This window comes from Hydractinia symbiolongicarpus, chromosome 2 (genome assembly GCF_029227915.1).
Source record: "Hydractinia symbiolongicarpus strain clone_291-10 chromosome 2, HSymV2.1, whole genome shotgun sequence".
NCBI lineage: Eukaryota > Metazoa > Cnidaria > Hydrozoa > Anthoathecata > Hydractiniidae > Hydractinia > Hydractinia symbiolongicarpus.
In genome coordinates, this window is record NC_079876.1 from 6,493,204 (window position 1) to 6,509,891 (window position 16,688).

Consider the following 16,688-nt stretch of genomic DNA (forward strand, 5'->3'; position numbering starts at 1 on the left):
TCTCAAACGATGAAGATACAGAAATACCGTTCACAAAGTCTATGGAAAGTAACAATAAAATAGTTTTTAACATAAAACCACAATATTGGAAATTCAAAGAAATGATAAAAGATTTGGAACATATTGGTTTTCAGGTGACGGATGAACGCCTAAATGCGCATGAGATCGTTAGGAAAAAGTAAGTAAAATTTTTAAACAATAGAGAACAAATTCTCTTTTGAATAGTTCTTAAAAAAATTTAAATTCAGTGATTCATATTAAAGAATTGGATGGTAAGGGTTGTGTTATATTAAAATAAAAGACCCCCACGAGATGACCAAAGTGTGATGATTCCCAATCCTCTCTCCTTTCTTTTGTGAAATTTGTTCTAGAGAGGCAAAAAAATCACGACATATGTGTCAGGGCCTATTCTGTACTTAATAAAAACATTGTAAGAGTTTTCTGATGTTAAAAATGTTAACCTGCTGCTAAGCATGAAAATAAAAAAAAATTATTAGACAAAATTTTGATCATCTTATAATTTATTTTATTAAGTAAAGTCTGTTTTGTTAAATAATATGATATAAATGCAATATTAATAATTTTAGCCTTTATCCTCCTGGAGAAGTGAGCAATATAATTTGCTCATATTTGTCACGTAAATCATGCATATTGAGATGGCAAAAGGACGCTAATAAATACACCGTTAGAAGACAAGAAAGTAAAAATTCAACCTGGAATAACTTAGCAACTGACATTTCTTGCAATCAATACATCGTTGATGACATGGTATTTGGTGAAACGTGCAAGTTTTGTGTTGTTGCTAAAAATCATCTTGGTGTATCTGATGACAGCATTGTGTCTTATCGTCACGAGTAAGATTATATTCAAGTCCTATTCAAAACATTTTATAGCCATGTGTTAAAAAGTATGTCAGGCTTGAGGAATATTAACATGTGCTCAATTTTTTTAGACTTCCAAACGTCAAGGGTGTCCAATTTGAAGGTAAGAGAAATAGTTATCGTTTTATCAGCATAATTTTAAGCAAGAAAATCACCACAACACTCTTTGTCACAAAATAGGCATAAAAAAATTAGCATGACAAAATAAGTGTTGACTAATTGTGTGATTTAAAAAAATTAACATTTATTAAAAAATTTTGTTGTTCATGTTGTTATTTACCTGTTACAAAAAGAATGCGGAATAGTTAAATATTTGCTTTCTTCGTTACCCATATTACAACAAACAAATTATTCTAATTATTTATTACACACTTAATTTATTACTGTACTTATACCATGGGACACGCAAAGTCAATTTAATGACACTATTTTCTGAAACGAATTTAGTCCTAGAACCTTTTAAGAATTTTTTTTCATCTAGTGTTGATTTTAAAACAGATCTTTACTAAAAACGTAAGAGGTTATTAGACGTTTTTGTTTTCCTTTTGTAAAATTTCGACAATGTTTTGTTTCTCGGTCATATGACATTAATTAAGAGAAACTAAGTGTTATCAAGTGAAAATAAAGCTACTCTGCACATTGGTAATATATATCCTAAAAGGAGGCTTTGGAGTAACAAAACATCAAAGGCAAAAATAGTTCCGCTAAAATGTACTGCGCTGATGTTGCTGTGGTGTCATAGACCAAACTAAACTTGCTTGTTTCTGTCATGATATTATTTATATTTTGTGACGATGACTAAACAAATAAGTCATAATACTTTTAAGAAAAGAAAAATAATCAATCAGTGTGTTTTTCTTGCTATATATGAATACGTGACAACAAAATAAAAAGCTTATCATGTAGTTTACATAATAAATTGTACGCATGTTCGTAAAAATTTACAAATCAACGTTGTTTGTTACGCACGCTGTCAATAAAAGTGATACAAAACTTCTCACTTGGTATTAATAAAGTTTTCAAGCTTTGTCAATAGAAAAAAATTTGTTCAAATATTGCCATTAATTTTATTATCTCGTGGTTGCTCGATTTATTCAAATTATTTGTTTAGCATAGATTATTAATAATTTAAAAGTAATACATATTTTCTGCATAATTTCTGGTGTAGTTTAGCCTAGTTAGCTAAGCTTTTTTCTCGGATATCTAATTCAGTTTTTCTCAAACGAAAGTTTAGACGCAAACAAATGTTAGAGCAAATCCCTTAAATTTAAATTCAAACCACGCATTATTTATGGCTATATCGTACTTTGCTGGGCATAGTTAAAGAAGCAAAGATAAACTGCTCAACAAGTGTATGCAAAGTGAGAACGTCCTTTTGAGACCTACATTTACCTGCAAAAGGGATATTTTTACGAAGCGAATTGGGAATAGCGAATTCGGCGGCTAATTACCAGCGAAATATCTATTTGATTTTCACGGGAAACAAAAAAAACATGTGACCAATTTAACATTCTGAGTGTAAGCACTTTTTCTGGTATTAAAAACCGGATAGTTATTTTGAATTCTAAATAAACAGTTTTCTTATTGGTTAAAAGATATTTTATAAAATATTTCTACTTTTCGGGGAAGAGAATTTTTCAAAGCAAAATCAAAACAAACAAAACTTTGCATGCTCAGATATATTTAGTTGGCGAACTCGTTTAGCAATACAAACAATGAGGCTGAGGAAAAGAAAACAAAATAAGAACATCGGCAAGACTAAAACACCAATTTTCTCTCTACTCCCGAGAGAAATACATTTGGCAAAAAGAAATTTTAGCAGAATCAATCCTAAATGTTTTTATAAATCTTTGAAATGAATAACAAAATAAAAACTACTTTTACCGGTACATGTTATAATAAGGAACATTTCAGGCTGTAACGAATATAAGCGTATATATTGTAAATGTACCTTCAAGCTTCAAGTTTACTCCAATACAACACTAAAGCTTGCTGACTTACCAAATTTCACACCAAGTTTAAAAAAACTATTCCCTTTTGCCTTTTCTTTTTGAACCCGTAGCTAGCTCTCGGTCATACTTAAATTTCGCATAATAATTTGAAAGTTGATCACTTTGTGCAAAGTTGGACAATGTTGTATGATGCGAATCCTCCCTGTAAGTCGCTTGGCGCACTATTTACAGTAAAACTCTTATAACGACTACAGCCTCGTCTCTATGTTATATGGACTTTGCAGAGGGAAAAGCCTGTTATTCAAGTTAGTAATGAAAAGCCTTGTTTTCAAGTTACCCACATTTGAAAAATATTGCTAATAGTAACCACCCGGTGAGAAAAAACAAACAATCATAAGCAATTAAATCATTTCGTCGTAAAATTTAGACTGATTTTTTCTTTCCTTGTTCTGACTAGAACGAACAAACTCCCCAAATTTATAGTGTAGCGTGTGAGTCTAAGTTAGTGTTAGGCAGTTGATTTTGATATTTAAAGCGCATATTTTGTAAATATACATCATAGATTCAATTTTACTCCAACACATACTCTAAAGCTGGCTTAACATACCGAATTTTGCACCAAGTTCGGAAACACTATTTACATTTACCTTTCGTTTTTGAACACGTGGCTCTCGGCCATACTTAAATTTTGATGAATACTTTTCAAGCAAGATGCCTCGTACCACTTTACTGTTCCATGCAAAGTGGCTTTCCTGAAGTTGATCACTTTGTACAAAGTTGGTCATTGTTATATGATGCGATTTCTCACTGTAACTCGCATGGCGTACTATTACCAGCAAAACTCTTATAACGACTACAGCCTCGTTTCTATGTGATTTGATTTTTGTAAAAATTACATTAGAAATTTGCAGAGGGAAAGCCTGTTTTTCAAGTTAGTTACAATATAGTATTGAATAACCTCGTTTTCAAGTTTTCCACATTTTTTAAAAATTATTGCTAATACTAACCATCCGGCGGGAAAAAAACAATCATAAGCAAATCAAAAGTCATTTCATCGTAAAATTTATACTCGGTTGGTTTTTTGTTTTAACAATATCTTTTTCCTAAAGCTGTTGAGTTTGAATTTTTGCAATATCTAAGGCTCGTGCTCTTTTTTGTTCTTATAAAGAAACCCGCACAGTTTTTAATCGATCGCGTGTCAGAGAAACATCTTTGAAATGTTCGTGCAGACGAAATCGAATATATTGAGTACAGTCATTCTATTTTTATCACTATATCATACTCAACCAAAACGAATATGTTTCATTCAGCAAATAATGTTGATAGAAACTGGTCGTTTGAGGTGAGAGAAAATTTAATTTTGATAAAAGCAGTAGCTAGTTTTTATTATACATTATTTTTATTCATGAGAAACCCGTTTACAATTATTGGAGTATTTACTAAGAGCTGTGTACCTAAGTCTCGTGTTCTTTAGAATTTGTTCTTATAAAAAACCGATCGCGTGTCAGAGACACAATCTTTAAAATATTCGTGCAGACGAAATCGAATATATTGAGTACAATTTGTTCTATTTTTATCACTATATCATACTCAACCAAAACGAATATGTTTCATTCAACAAATAATGTTGATAGGTCGTGTGAGGTGAGAGAAAATTTAATTTTGATAAAAGCAGTAGCTAGTTTTTATTATACATTATTTTTATTCATGAGAAGTCTGTTCACAATTAACGGAGTATTTACTAAGAGCTGTGTAATTTTAATTTTTTTTTAGAATTTAAACTGAAAAAACTAACAAACTCTTTTTGCGTGCTTGAGATTATGCTCTGTCTTGCAATTTTCTCCATACAATCTGAAAAAGCGTTATTTGTTCAATATTAATATTTAGTGAAGTTTTTTCTTTGTTCGTAAGAAACTAAATAAAGTCATGGAATAAGCATACTAGCCAGCCTCGGTTTTAGGGATTCATCGCCGTCTTCCCACATGCCATATAATTAAAAAATCCCTAGGGACAAGAGTGCTAGATTAGACAATACTAATATTTGGTAAAATTTTTCCTTTGTTTTAAAAAGCTAATTGAAGATTCATGAAATAAGCAGACTATCCAGCCTCGTTTCCAGATCTAGCCCAGATTTATCTTTTTGTTATTTTCCGGCATAAGAAATAGATAAAAAATCCCTGGGAACGAAAGTGTTAGACTAGGTTGGTTTATAAAAACGCATTATGTTATCGTAATAATTGTAGGAATAGCTATATTTACTTCCGAGATTTTTATTAAAAATGTCATGTGAAATTATTTTAACAGGCGAAAAATTTTAGGGTCTCGACTTTAACTGAAACATTTCCGTGGTTCATACAAGTAAAACAATTTTCTCCTGATGCAAATTATCCTATATATGATGACGTCAACATATTAATATTAACTTAAATAAAAATAAATTATTACTATATTTTTTGTTTCTGTGTTTTCACAATTACTTTTTTTTTATGTTTAATACATTATAAAATGTTTTACGATAAAAAAAAGTATTTAATGATGTCATAAGTTTTTCGTTATCATGTTTCATTAATTTATAAATTTATAATTTTTATTCATTTATTATTTTATTTTTAGATATCGTGGAAATTATTAAATCTAACGATATCGAGAAACTGAAAAAATTACTATCCATTCATCCAAACATCGTTCACATGAGAGGTAAATATAAACACACACCATTGATGTGGACAGTATGGAACACCGACAATACATCAATGGTGGAAATACTTATCTCATATGGGAGTGATGTTTGGGCGGAAGATAGATTGAAACAAAACAGTTATCATGTCGCTGCATATCGTGATCGTCACACAATATTAGATATGTTATGTCGACATGATGTAACAAACATCAACCGTGGAGATGTTGACAACCGCACACCATTATATTTTGCTGCAGCGCGTGGTCACATCTCATGTGTTGATGTTTTGTTGCGTCATGAAAATATTGATGTGATGATCAAAGATAAATATGGATATACAGCTTATGATTATGCTGGAGTATGGAATGGACAAAACTGGGAAATAATAAGACGAAAAATAAAAGAATACGAAGTAAGTTATTAAGTTGATTTAATAAATTAGAAAGAAGAATAAAATTGTATTTTATTTTAATTTGAAAATAATAAGGATTAAATAAATGTTTAAATAAATATATAGGTATGGAATGTTTTTATTTTTTTAAATTTTGGTGCGAAGAAATTAAAAGTTAATAAATTCGAAAGAATAATGAATTTTTTATTTCTTTTAATTTGATAATAATGATGATAAATGAAAGTTAAAAAACGAATGAAATGATTCGCAATAATAAAATGATGGATGATTTTTATTTGAGTGGAGTAAACTAATTAACAAATTGAAGGATATAATGAATCCAAATTTAAGAAACTTAAGAATAAAATGTTGAATGTCAAAAATATTTTTTTATAACAAATTGGATAACATGAATAAAATACTTAAGAATAAAATGTTGAGGTTGTCAAGTAGATTATTGTGACAGTCCAAAGTAGAAAGTATTTTTAATAAAAAATAGTGAATTATTATAGCTGTTAATAATTCTGACAGCATTAATTTTTATGTATGTAAAAATAATGAGAAGAGATAAGTATATAATATAACGAAATTAAAAATAATAAATTTTATAAGAGAAAAAGAAGAAGTAAAAATACAATTTCGTACCCAGACTGTTTTTTATTTTACATCTTCTGAAATTGATTGTTATTATTGTTAGCATGAATTAAATATTATAGATGTTAAAATATTTAAAATAAAAGATATTTAAAACATTCAAAAATAAGAATGCCACGATGTTAAACTTTTTTCTCGTAATCCGAAATTATTTTGTTTTTTGCATAGCCATTGTACAAATTTCGCGTTATAAAAGGATTTTATGGACAAATTGACAGATTGTCTCTCATTTAGAAGACATGGCTATGACGATGGCTGTTCTAATACTTAAGTAGCTATACTTTAAAAGAACACATCTTTTTATCTTTCAGGACAGGACGAAGTGAATATTTCAAATGATTTTGTTTTGAAAAACAACAATCAGTTTGTGAGGTGAGACGATACTTTATACAATTGGATATATTTCTCTTTTGTTTTTTCTATTTTTAACTTTCTTTCATGAAATTTATTTATTTTTTAGATGAGGAACGAGTCCAGTTTTTAGTTTTATTTTATATTGTAATAAATTTATTTGTAGTAAAACGTACTGAAACATTTTTCTGTTCGATTTTTATCAAGCCTTGTTTCGTTTATATTTCATTCAGGAAGCGACACATGTCAAAGGTCACGTGTTTTTTTAAACTGTCTCAAACTTGCGGCATGGTGCAATGTAGAGTAAATCTTATTTATTACAAACGTCAACTAATATACTTTCTCAACCTCGTCCCCAAGTCTTGTTAGGCCTTTATATTTTGAAGGCCCTGGCTGGTCACGTGACGACAGAATACCCACGTATAGTGGGTATTTTGAAAATAATTATTTGTCTCGCTCTTCCAAAATATACACAAGCAGTCGAGAAAAAAATGAAAGAACTAACACAATTATTTAGAATGGTTAAAATAATATTAATAAGAAAAAAATTATATATATTTTTATATAAATATTTTTATATAAATATTTTTATATTGTAAAAAATATTTTTATTTATTTATAATAATATTATTTAATGTTTAAAAGAACTGTTAATAAATATTGTATAATATATTAAACATTCACACTTGCGTACCTGTTTTTAATTTCCAGTACTTCTCCCCTTTTTTTTTTAAACTTCTTCCCATTTTAAAAAAGTTCATCCTATTCTGATTATACTGAAGAACAGCAATTTAACATTTATTAAGTAAAATTCGAAATAATAAAGCAAATATAAAGACACATTTTCTTGTGTTTACATGATACTCGTCAAAAGCCGCCATTATATGGTAATTTTTTTTGTGGGATGAAATCCAGATTGATGTCATCTCCTAGATGGTAAAAGAAACCCCATGAACATGTTGCCGCAAAACTCATAAAACATTCTTGTGAATAATTATAAAATTAATGTCTAAGTAAAATAGAAGTAGTGCCAGAAAGCATTCTTTCGTTTCAGTCTCCCAACAGGTCAGAATCAACGAGCTGCGTGAACCATCCTCGTCCCCATCCTTGTTGCCTGATAAGTCAAATCCGCTAGCGCTCGGGCTACATCTCAATAAGGCAAGAACCCCTGGGAACGTGGTTGTGCGTGGACCCATGAACAGAGTAGATACTTTTTCAAAACGAGTATAATATAAGATGAACACTTTTCACCGGATGTTTTGATCAACGCTGTCAAAAAGCCTGTGGTAAATTTTAATCATAGTAAATGGAGTCCTGCGCAAATCTCAGCATAGATCCTGCGCAAATTTCAATACGCACTCGTCTTTTACGTTGCACCTAGGGCTTCCCTTATTATAATACAGGAATTTACGGACTTCTATTTTGATCTGCGCGTTATTTTTGCTTGCCGGAACCTTTGACCGTTTGCGGGAATTCTATCCTCGATCACAGGACATGTCGTGATGATCAACGCTTTCTGAATCAAAAACGCTTGCTGAGTTAAACTGTGTAATCAACAAAAACTCTGTCCATGTGGGCATTGCTATACATTTTCTACTCTTTTGCGGACTTTTCCGTGAGGGAAGTAGCAAAATAAGTTATTGCTCATCTCCAGTACCTGTTACAATCTCATCTTCAAACAAAACAAAACAACCGTATGATATATATAAAACCGCTTATCCATGTGGGTATGGTGACATGATCCATCGATTTGGGAGATCCGTTCTAGAACTACGTATGATTTCAAACTTCGTGTAAATTTGATTTATCAGCATTTTAAGTACAAATTGCGCGACCTCACTCAAAATTGGTTAGCTTTAATAAAGCTCAGAGAGTATGCTGATGCTGGTCATGAGTAAAATTCTGCTGGGGATTATTTCTTGATGGAACTATCCGTCCAATATGTCGAACCAAAAGATGTCAACAAGCTATATACAATGGCAATAAATAGATCTATTCTTTTAAATTTTAAAGCGTTGTTGGACTAAACGGTTAAATTGCGAGTTTGTATGGACCTACGGAAGGTAGGAGACGCGATTGTGCTCTTTTGAATACTTCCGGATTACTTCAAAGTTTACAACATTCACATTCTCCTCATGAACAGTTATTGCGCATTTATGGTTATCTTGCATACCTCATTCGTCCACAAATAATATGGCCCTTTAAGGATGCGAATATACTACTAATCAAAGACCGTTAAATGAGGCCATGAGCAAAGTGAGAATATCTGTGGAATGTATATTTGGTGACATTGTGAATTACTCGCATTTTTAGAAAAAGTTGAAGATAAGCTTGAGTGCTGCTGGAAAAATGAATTCACTTTGTGCACTTCTTCATGATGAATTCAGAATTCTTAAAGTTCTCTGGAGTTTATCGGTTCATGTTAAGAAGATTTTATACCATATTTGTTTAAAATCTTTGCAACGTCAGTGCAAAAATAACTTTTATATTCCATGCAAAGAACACGAGTTCGTGTAAAGTATTCACAAACTTTCTTTTGCGTAAATTTTTTGAAATATCGCGATACAATGTAAGAACTACGTTTATATTTTACACACAGAACACGAGTTCGTGTAAAGTATTCCCGAACTTTCTTCTTTGTAAATTATTTGAAATATCACGATACAATGTAAGAACTACGTTTATATTTCACACAAAGAACACGAGTTCGTGTAAAGTATTCACAAACTTTCTTTTTTCTTTAACTTTTGTGATGATTCGTCAATTGATTCTTGATCTTTTGACTTTTTCGCTTCGCTCTTTTTCTCTACCAAAAATAAGTAAAATACATTACAAAGTCAATCTTTAACACAGACAGTCTGTTTAGAATTTTGAGGTCGACAGAACAGGCCCTGTTTAAAATATCTCTGCCCTAGAACTGTAATTTCTAAAAGACAAGGAAGTAGCAAAAACATATCATAACTTATGTTTATTAACATCAAAAATAAATATGTATTTCTAAATAACTATTTAGTGACAAGTATACAAATGTCGTCCACAGAACATTGTTTTTTTATGTTTAAGGAGTATAGATTTATAGCATGTGTAACAATATTTGTATAGTTTGAAGAATAGAATTTTTATGATGATATGTTATGGCTAATTTTATGTTGGTGAAGTTGATGTACTATTTTTTGTGAGATAGCTCTGTCAAAACCATACTCTTCATATGCTTGAAATTCTTTTAAAATAATTTCTGAGAAAACATTGTCCTAGTTACTACATTTTCCAATGTCTTTCTTAAAAGTTTAGTTATAAATTCTTCGTCAACTAGTTCTTCCTTTTGTTCATCTTCCTTTTTAGCCTCAAACTCATTATTATTGTGCTTCTTAAGGAAGTTTTAATCCACCTTTACTTTTGCACACTTTGTCACATACATACAGGAAAAGTTGCCAAGTTCGATCCTAAATGATAATAATGTGGTCATATCTGTGACATACAAAAGGCTTTCCCTCCCTCCCCCCAGCAGCCTAGCTTGTTAGTCTTACTTTTTCTATCCAAACAGCACAAACAAAACAAAAAATTACTTACGTCTTCACATAGATCGTTTGCGAATTCATTTAAATATTCATCTTCGTTTAAAACTTCAATAATATATTCAAAGTGTCATCCTCAAAAATATCTAAGGATACCAAAATACTATTATTTCCTCCTGCATTAGACGTTAGGGAGAACTGCAAATTAGATTATTTCTCATAAATAAGGTAGTAGCTAAATTAGGAGATTTTTAATAGCTTAACTTGGAGAGAATAGTCTAAGGAGATTGAAAATTTAATCGACGATATCTTCGCAATCTTTGTCGATCGCGCCATCATTTTTCCTGTACTACTTGCTGACTTAGTCATCTTTGCTTAGTTCGAATATCATAGAATTTGCATGTCGGAAACGTGCGCACCAACCAAAATCGTTTTCAATCGACTAGAACAAGGTCCTGGGCAAGATTGTCCAAATACCTTATTTTGTCTATGATAGCGTAATTAGGACATTATAGCCTAACCATCCGCCATCTTTTTTTAAATCAAAATAGTGTATTTAGGCTGTTTTTTACTAGAAATTAAAAAAAGGTTGCGAAGCATTACGCAATATGTTTTAGATATAACTGATTAATTTTTGTCATTTTGCAACATTTTAACGCCGTGTTACTTGTAAATTGTGTTTAATTAAGGTTGCTACTGTGAAGGTTTGACCGTGAAAAGTCTACCTTGTACCCCCATCGGAGAGCAACTCCTTCCGACCGCAAGAATATACATATTGTTCCAATGATCTCATTTTGGACAACTGTGTTCTTGTGAGATGCAGCTTTACCATGTTTGTATATATACGTCAATATTGGAAGGATTGGAAATACGTAAATTTCGAATAGCTGCAACCTGGGGGAAATAAGATCGAAGTTTTACCATTATATAAATGCCATTTGTATATACCTTTTTTGTATGATGTACCAAATTCATTATTTAGAGTCTATGTTTTGTCAAGCATGTGTCCAATGTAACAGGTGTGTCCATGTAAAATATGTTATCTATTTAAGTGCTATTAACGATTTCTGTAGCTACCATTCTTCGGAGAGAACACGCGGATGAGCTGCAATTCTCTTTGAAGTTTCAGAACGTATCACCTCTCTTTTCAACTTAACGTTAACGGAGTTAACTGGGATAGGTAAAGAGGATTCTGGATGGTCAAATAAAATCTTAACATTTCCGTTGCTTTCCTTCCACTGCATCACTACTTCCAAGCAAGCTCTCGTCTGCTTCAAACTTCCCATGCTCCAAGTTTAATAGAGCAGCAGGAAAAACAATTCCATTAATTATTTTACTTGATCATTTACAAAGGAAGCTTAGAGGTGATGGCCAAAACAATATTCTTCTTATTCTTAACTGGAAAGAGATCAGCAAGTAAATGAAAAATAATTAATTTTCCAAATACATAGGCAAAACTGCCTTTAACAAAGCGATAAAATATATGATTTGCGTTGTTTTCGGGCAATATTTAAAAACATATACTTGCTTTAAAACAACAATATGTACTTTAGAGCCACCTCCACAACTACTTAGTCTTCACAGTGCAGTCTTCACTAAAAAGTTCCATTTTTAACGATCACGATAAGAAGTAAAAAATTCTGGATAAGCGAGACACGAGTGCATTAATTAAAAATCTGCGAAAATCAAAGATTTTTGACCAGCCTCCACCAGGGCCATGTTCGTTTCGCCGTCCGATATGCAAAAAGAGACAACATGTCCTGGGATCGAGGTTGGTCCCTAGCGCTTTTTGTTTCTCTTTGATATAATACGGCGAGGTTCTAACACCTTACTGCAGCTGATATCTGGAAATACACCAACACTGAATGTCATAGACGTAAAAAACCCTACGGACGAGGTTGTAAAATAAACTCACCGCGGAACAACAACAACTTTTTGGCAAAAATACAATACAACTATATATATGCGGAATATTTCTTCTCAGAAAGTACGAGAAGTTTAGATCGCGCGAAACTAAAGAAAAACGATTACTGAGAAGTTTCGTAAAACCTCTTTCCACAGAATTATAAAATTAAATATTGATAATAATCACAATATTGTCAGTGTTGGCCGACGTAGATCCAACATTGATGAAGCTTTTAGCGCCAAAAATCCATGCAAAGTTATACTTTTATAAAGTTAAAACCCTTATTTTAAAAGAAATGCAATATATCGAGTTGTGCAATCCGTAGTGTGCGAAAATGTCACGAATTAAGGGGATGCTCGTCGTAAGGTACACTCCTTCAACTGGAAAATAATACTCGGAACGCTAATAATAATAGAGACTTTCGCGTTAACGATAGCAGCTTGTGGGTTTTTCTTCACGTAAAAATAACGGCATTAGTTATGAAAACCGATTTCTTGAAGCCACGGAATCTGCTGCGATGAAACTCACGGGAAACAATAAAGAAAAACAAACAATCTACAGGAACGAAAACAATTTATTAACTTTATCAAGATTTATAAGACAGCTTCAAATTTTTGACAGAAAAACTATAACAACGCGGTGTGAGATTTCGCTTTCTTCTTTTTATCTCACGTATTGAAAGATAACATCTCTCACTCTCATTGTACGCAATCTAAAAAGAAACAGAAAACATTTTTATATAGTATATTATATTATATATATAGCAAAGTCTCTAAATACATTAAAATCCAGTGCCTTTGAGGACAATATTTAGAGTTAAATTCTAAACTACAAATATATATCATTTTCTGGGACAGAGTGCTCAAAAAGTATGTTTACTAGATACAATATGTTTGATATAATTAATAAAGTCACGCAACTCTGTGTACTTTGAGGGTTCTCCTCTCTTGGGGATTGGTAGTTCAGTCGGTAGGGCGTTCACTTCATATTCATATGGGCTCAATCCCACGTAACAGTTGTTGCTTATTGAACAGAAAGTTAAAACGTTTCTGTAGCTCAAATGGAAGCTTTTTAACACTCTATAACCGTCTATGTTGTCCCTCCTGGAAAAAATTGACAGGGTAAATTTATTGGAATTAATGACTAACCACATAAAATATAGATCACTACTTTTTGTGGCCAAGACAACAGAATTGAAAGCACTGTTTTTCATTTGGAAAGTACAAATTGTATTTAAAAATTTGCCCAAGCTTGCCATCATACTTATGGATTTTTTAGCCATTTGACACGCATACTAATCTACCATACTGAACACAAAAGTTACGAAAAACAAGAAATTTGATTAAGGTCTATTATGTGGTTTCTTAAAGGGTCATTCAAGAGTAGTTTCATAACTTAACATTACCACATTATTGTAAGCTCATGAAACATAATGGGTTGTAAAGAAAATGATGAAGCCCTAAATATTTTTTATCCTTTTTAAATATTTTTATATGTCCAAACTTAATCTCCCAGAAACAATAATTACATTAACGGTCGCCACCATTGAAGTCCACTTGCTCATTTGTGACTTCACACGTCGTACATAGCTCACTTCTTGAAAAAATTATTGCAAGGTTCGAGTGTTGAAGGATTTAACAACATGCGAGAGTAGGTAAACAAAGTAGAACGTCCAGGTAAAGGCACCGTTTGATAAAATAGTTCAGATTTAGAACATATATCAGTAAAAAGATGCTAGTAGCAACAACAGTACAAAAGTTTTTAACCACAAATGAGCAAGTACCTTTAAGAATGAAGAGGTATATTTTCCCCTGTTAGTTTTGGATTGGTGACTTTTTATTTCCTCGATGCAACAATAAAAGAAGCAACTTGAGCTTTAGGGAATATTTAAAGATCGTATAATAAAAGAAAGAGTTTTGTTAATACTTTATGGATTGAACTTTCTTCTTCTGACTGTAGCTAGAGCTAGCTAGCTAATGATTCCATTGAAGGATGACAACAAAAAAAATTTTTCATGGTGGCCACAGGCACCAAAAAGTAATTTAGTTACCTAGCTACATCAAACCAAGGAAAAAACGTAAAAATAACTTTCACATCATCCATACCTTTGCAACTCACTTTTCTTCTGCTGTATGAAAAGGATACCACAAACATGCCAATTCATGCTGATAATTTGGTACTTTAAAATCTTCTTTTTATTGAAGCCATAAATATAACACGTTTTTGCGCATTATAAACGGAAGATGCTTTATCCAAAATGCGATTCCGTGGTTTTAAATTTAAATTATTATTAGAATTACGTCATTCAAATAAGACGTATTGTTGCGGAATTCGCGGAAAAAGCCTGGAGGCACACGCACGTGTTTTTGAGATTTTGTATACCGTTGAAGCTTTCAACTAAAATAAACCTTTCGAACTGTAATCATCGTTCAATAATCGAAATAAATAAAACGAATAATGAAAATCTAGATGGTAAGTTGTCTAAGTTTTTTTTTTATTATTCTTGGATATTATAAAGAAAAAATAAAAGCTAGAAATAAATCAAAATCGAAAATTTTTTTCCACTGGATACTTTGTAGATTGTAAAGAAAAACAGAAATATATATTCGAATCCATGGAAGATGTCGATGTAGCAGTTAGAAATCTCGAGATAAAATCATTATCATTTCTCTCTGTTTATCAAAAAGATAAATCATTCGGAGTTGCTGGTGAGTTTTAAGATATAACAAGAAGCCCTGGGGGCTCTAAGAATTTCCGCGCGCTACCAAAATATTTGATGAAAACCTGCTAATTCGTTGTGTTATTGTGCCAAACATTCGAAGGGGTTTGGTGCATGAACCTCTGAAGATAAAGCCCATCAGTGACATTATATCTTACAACAAACGCAAACAAAACGAAACGTGTCATATTAAACTCACATTTTAAAAGAAATTGCTAACAAAAAATACAGGGGTGACAAAAAATCAAACTTTTGTACCATTATCATTTTCAGCATACTTTATTTGTTAACAGTGCCAGATTTAGCCGAAAATGAAGTGGTTTTAATTTTTGGACCAATTTTGGTCTAAAATGGCATTTAGGTGACAAAAATCAAAATTTTGATGTCACCATTATGTTCAGCATACTTTTTTTGTTAACTTTGCCAATTTTTGTTGAAAATGAAGTAGTTTTAATTTTTGGACCAATTTTGGCCTAAAATGGCCTTTAGGTGACAAAAATCAAAATTTTGATGTCACCATTATGTCAGCATACTTTTTTTGTTAACTTTGCCAATTTTTGTTAAAAATGAAGTAGTTTTAATTTTTGGACCAATTTTGGCCTAAAATGACATTTAAGGTGGCAAAAAACCGAAATTTTGATGTCACCATCATGTTCACCATACTTTTTTTGTTAATTGTGCCAAAATTTGTCAAAAATTAAGTAGTTTTAATTTTTGGACCAATTTTGGCCTAAAATGACATTTAGGTGACAAAAATCAAAATTTTGATGTCACCATTATGTTCAGCGTACTTTTTTTGTTAACTTTGCCAATTTTTGTTGAAAATGAAGTAGTTTTAATTTTTGGACCAATTTTGGCCTAAAATGGCATTTAGGTGACAAAAATCAAAATTTCGATGTCACCATTATGTCAGCATACTTTTTTTGTTAACCTTGCCAATTTTTGTTAAAAATGAAGTAGTTTTAATTTTTGGACCAATTTTGGCCTAAAATGACATTTAAGGTGGCAAAAAACCGAAATTTTGATGTCACCATCATGTTCACCATACTTTTTTTGTTAATTGTGCCAAAATTTGTCAAAAATTAAGTAGTTTTAATTTTTGGACCAATTTTGGCCTAAAATGACATTTAGGTAACAAGAAATCAAAATTTTGATGTCACCATCATGTTCAGCATACTTTATTTGTTAACTGTTCCAAATTTTGTTGAAAATAAAGTAGTTCTAATTTTTGGACTAATTTTGGCCTAAAATGACATTTAGGTGACAAAACTCAAAATTAATATGTCACCATTATGTTCAGCATACTTTTTTTGTTAACTGTGCCAAATTTTGTCGAAAACAAATATCAATTTTGGCCTGAAGCGTCAATACTAGACTTCCCAGTAGTTAAGGAGCTTGGGTACGAAGTTTACATCTGTGACGGTCCAACGTGAAATCCCAGGGTCGATTTTTTCTCAAAAAATGCTCCGAAAGAAAAAAACGACGGTTTTAAAGAATTTCCTACGCCTTCGGGCGCGGAAATTCAATAAAAAAATTGATCTTTTGACCAAGAGAAACAAAAAGCAGTAGTTTTCTTTAAAAAAGAAAATCTTTGTGTGTGTTACAAACTTAATTTTTTGGATATTAATTTGAAAAATCA

At 31.5% G+C, this 16,688-nt stretch overlaps 1 protein-coding gene across 1 annotated transcript; it reads left to right on the forward strand.

Moving 5' to 3' along the window:
• The first annotated feature begins 41 nt into the window (after positions 1 to 41).
• LOC130629032 (uncharacterized) lies at positions 42 to 7,598 on the forward strand. Its single transcript, XM_057442128.1, has 6 exons — positions 42 to 178; positions 588 to 854; positions 953 to 984; positions 5,447 to 5,925; positions 6,870 to 6,930; positions 7,019 to 7,598. The coding sequence occupies exons 1-5, from the start codon at positions 42 to 44 to the stop codon at positions 6,882 to 6,884; spliced, it is 930 nt and encodes a 309-aa protein (XP_057298111.1). The 3' UTR covers positions 6,885 to 6,930; positions 7,019 to 7,598.
• The last annotated feature ends 9,090 nt before the right edge of the window (positions 7,599 to 16,688 follow it).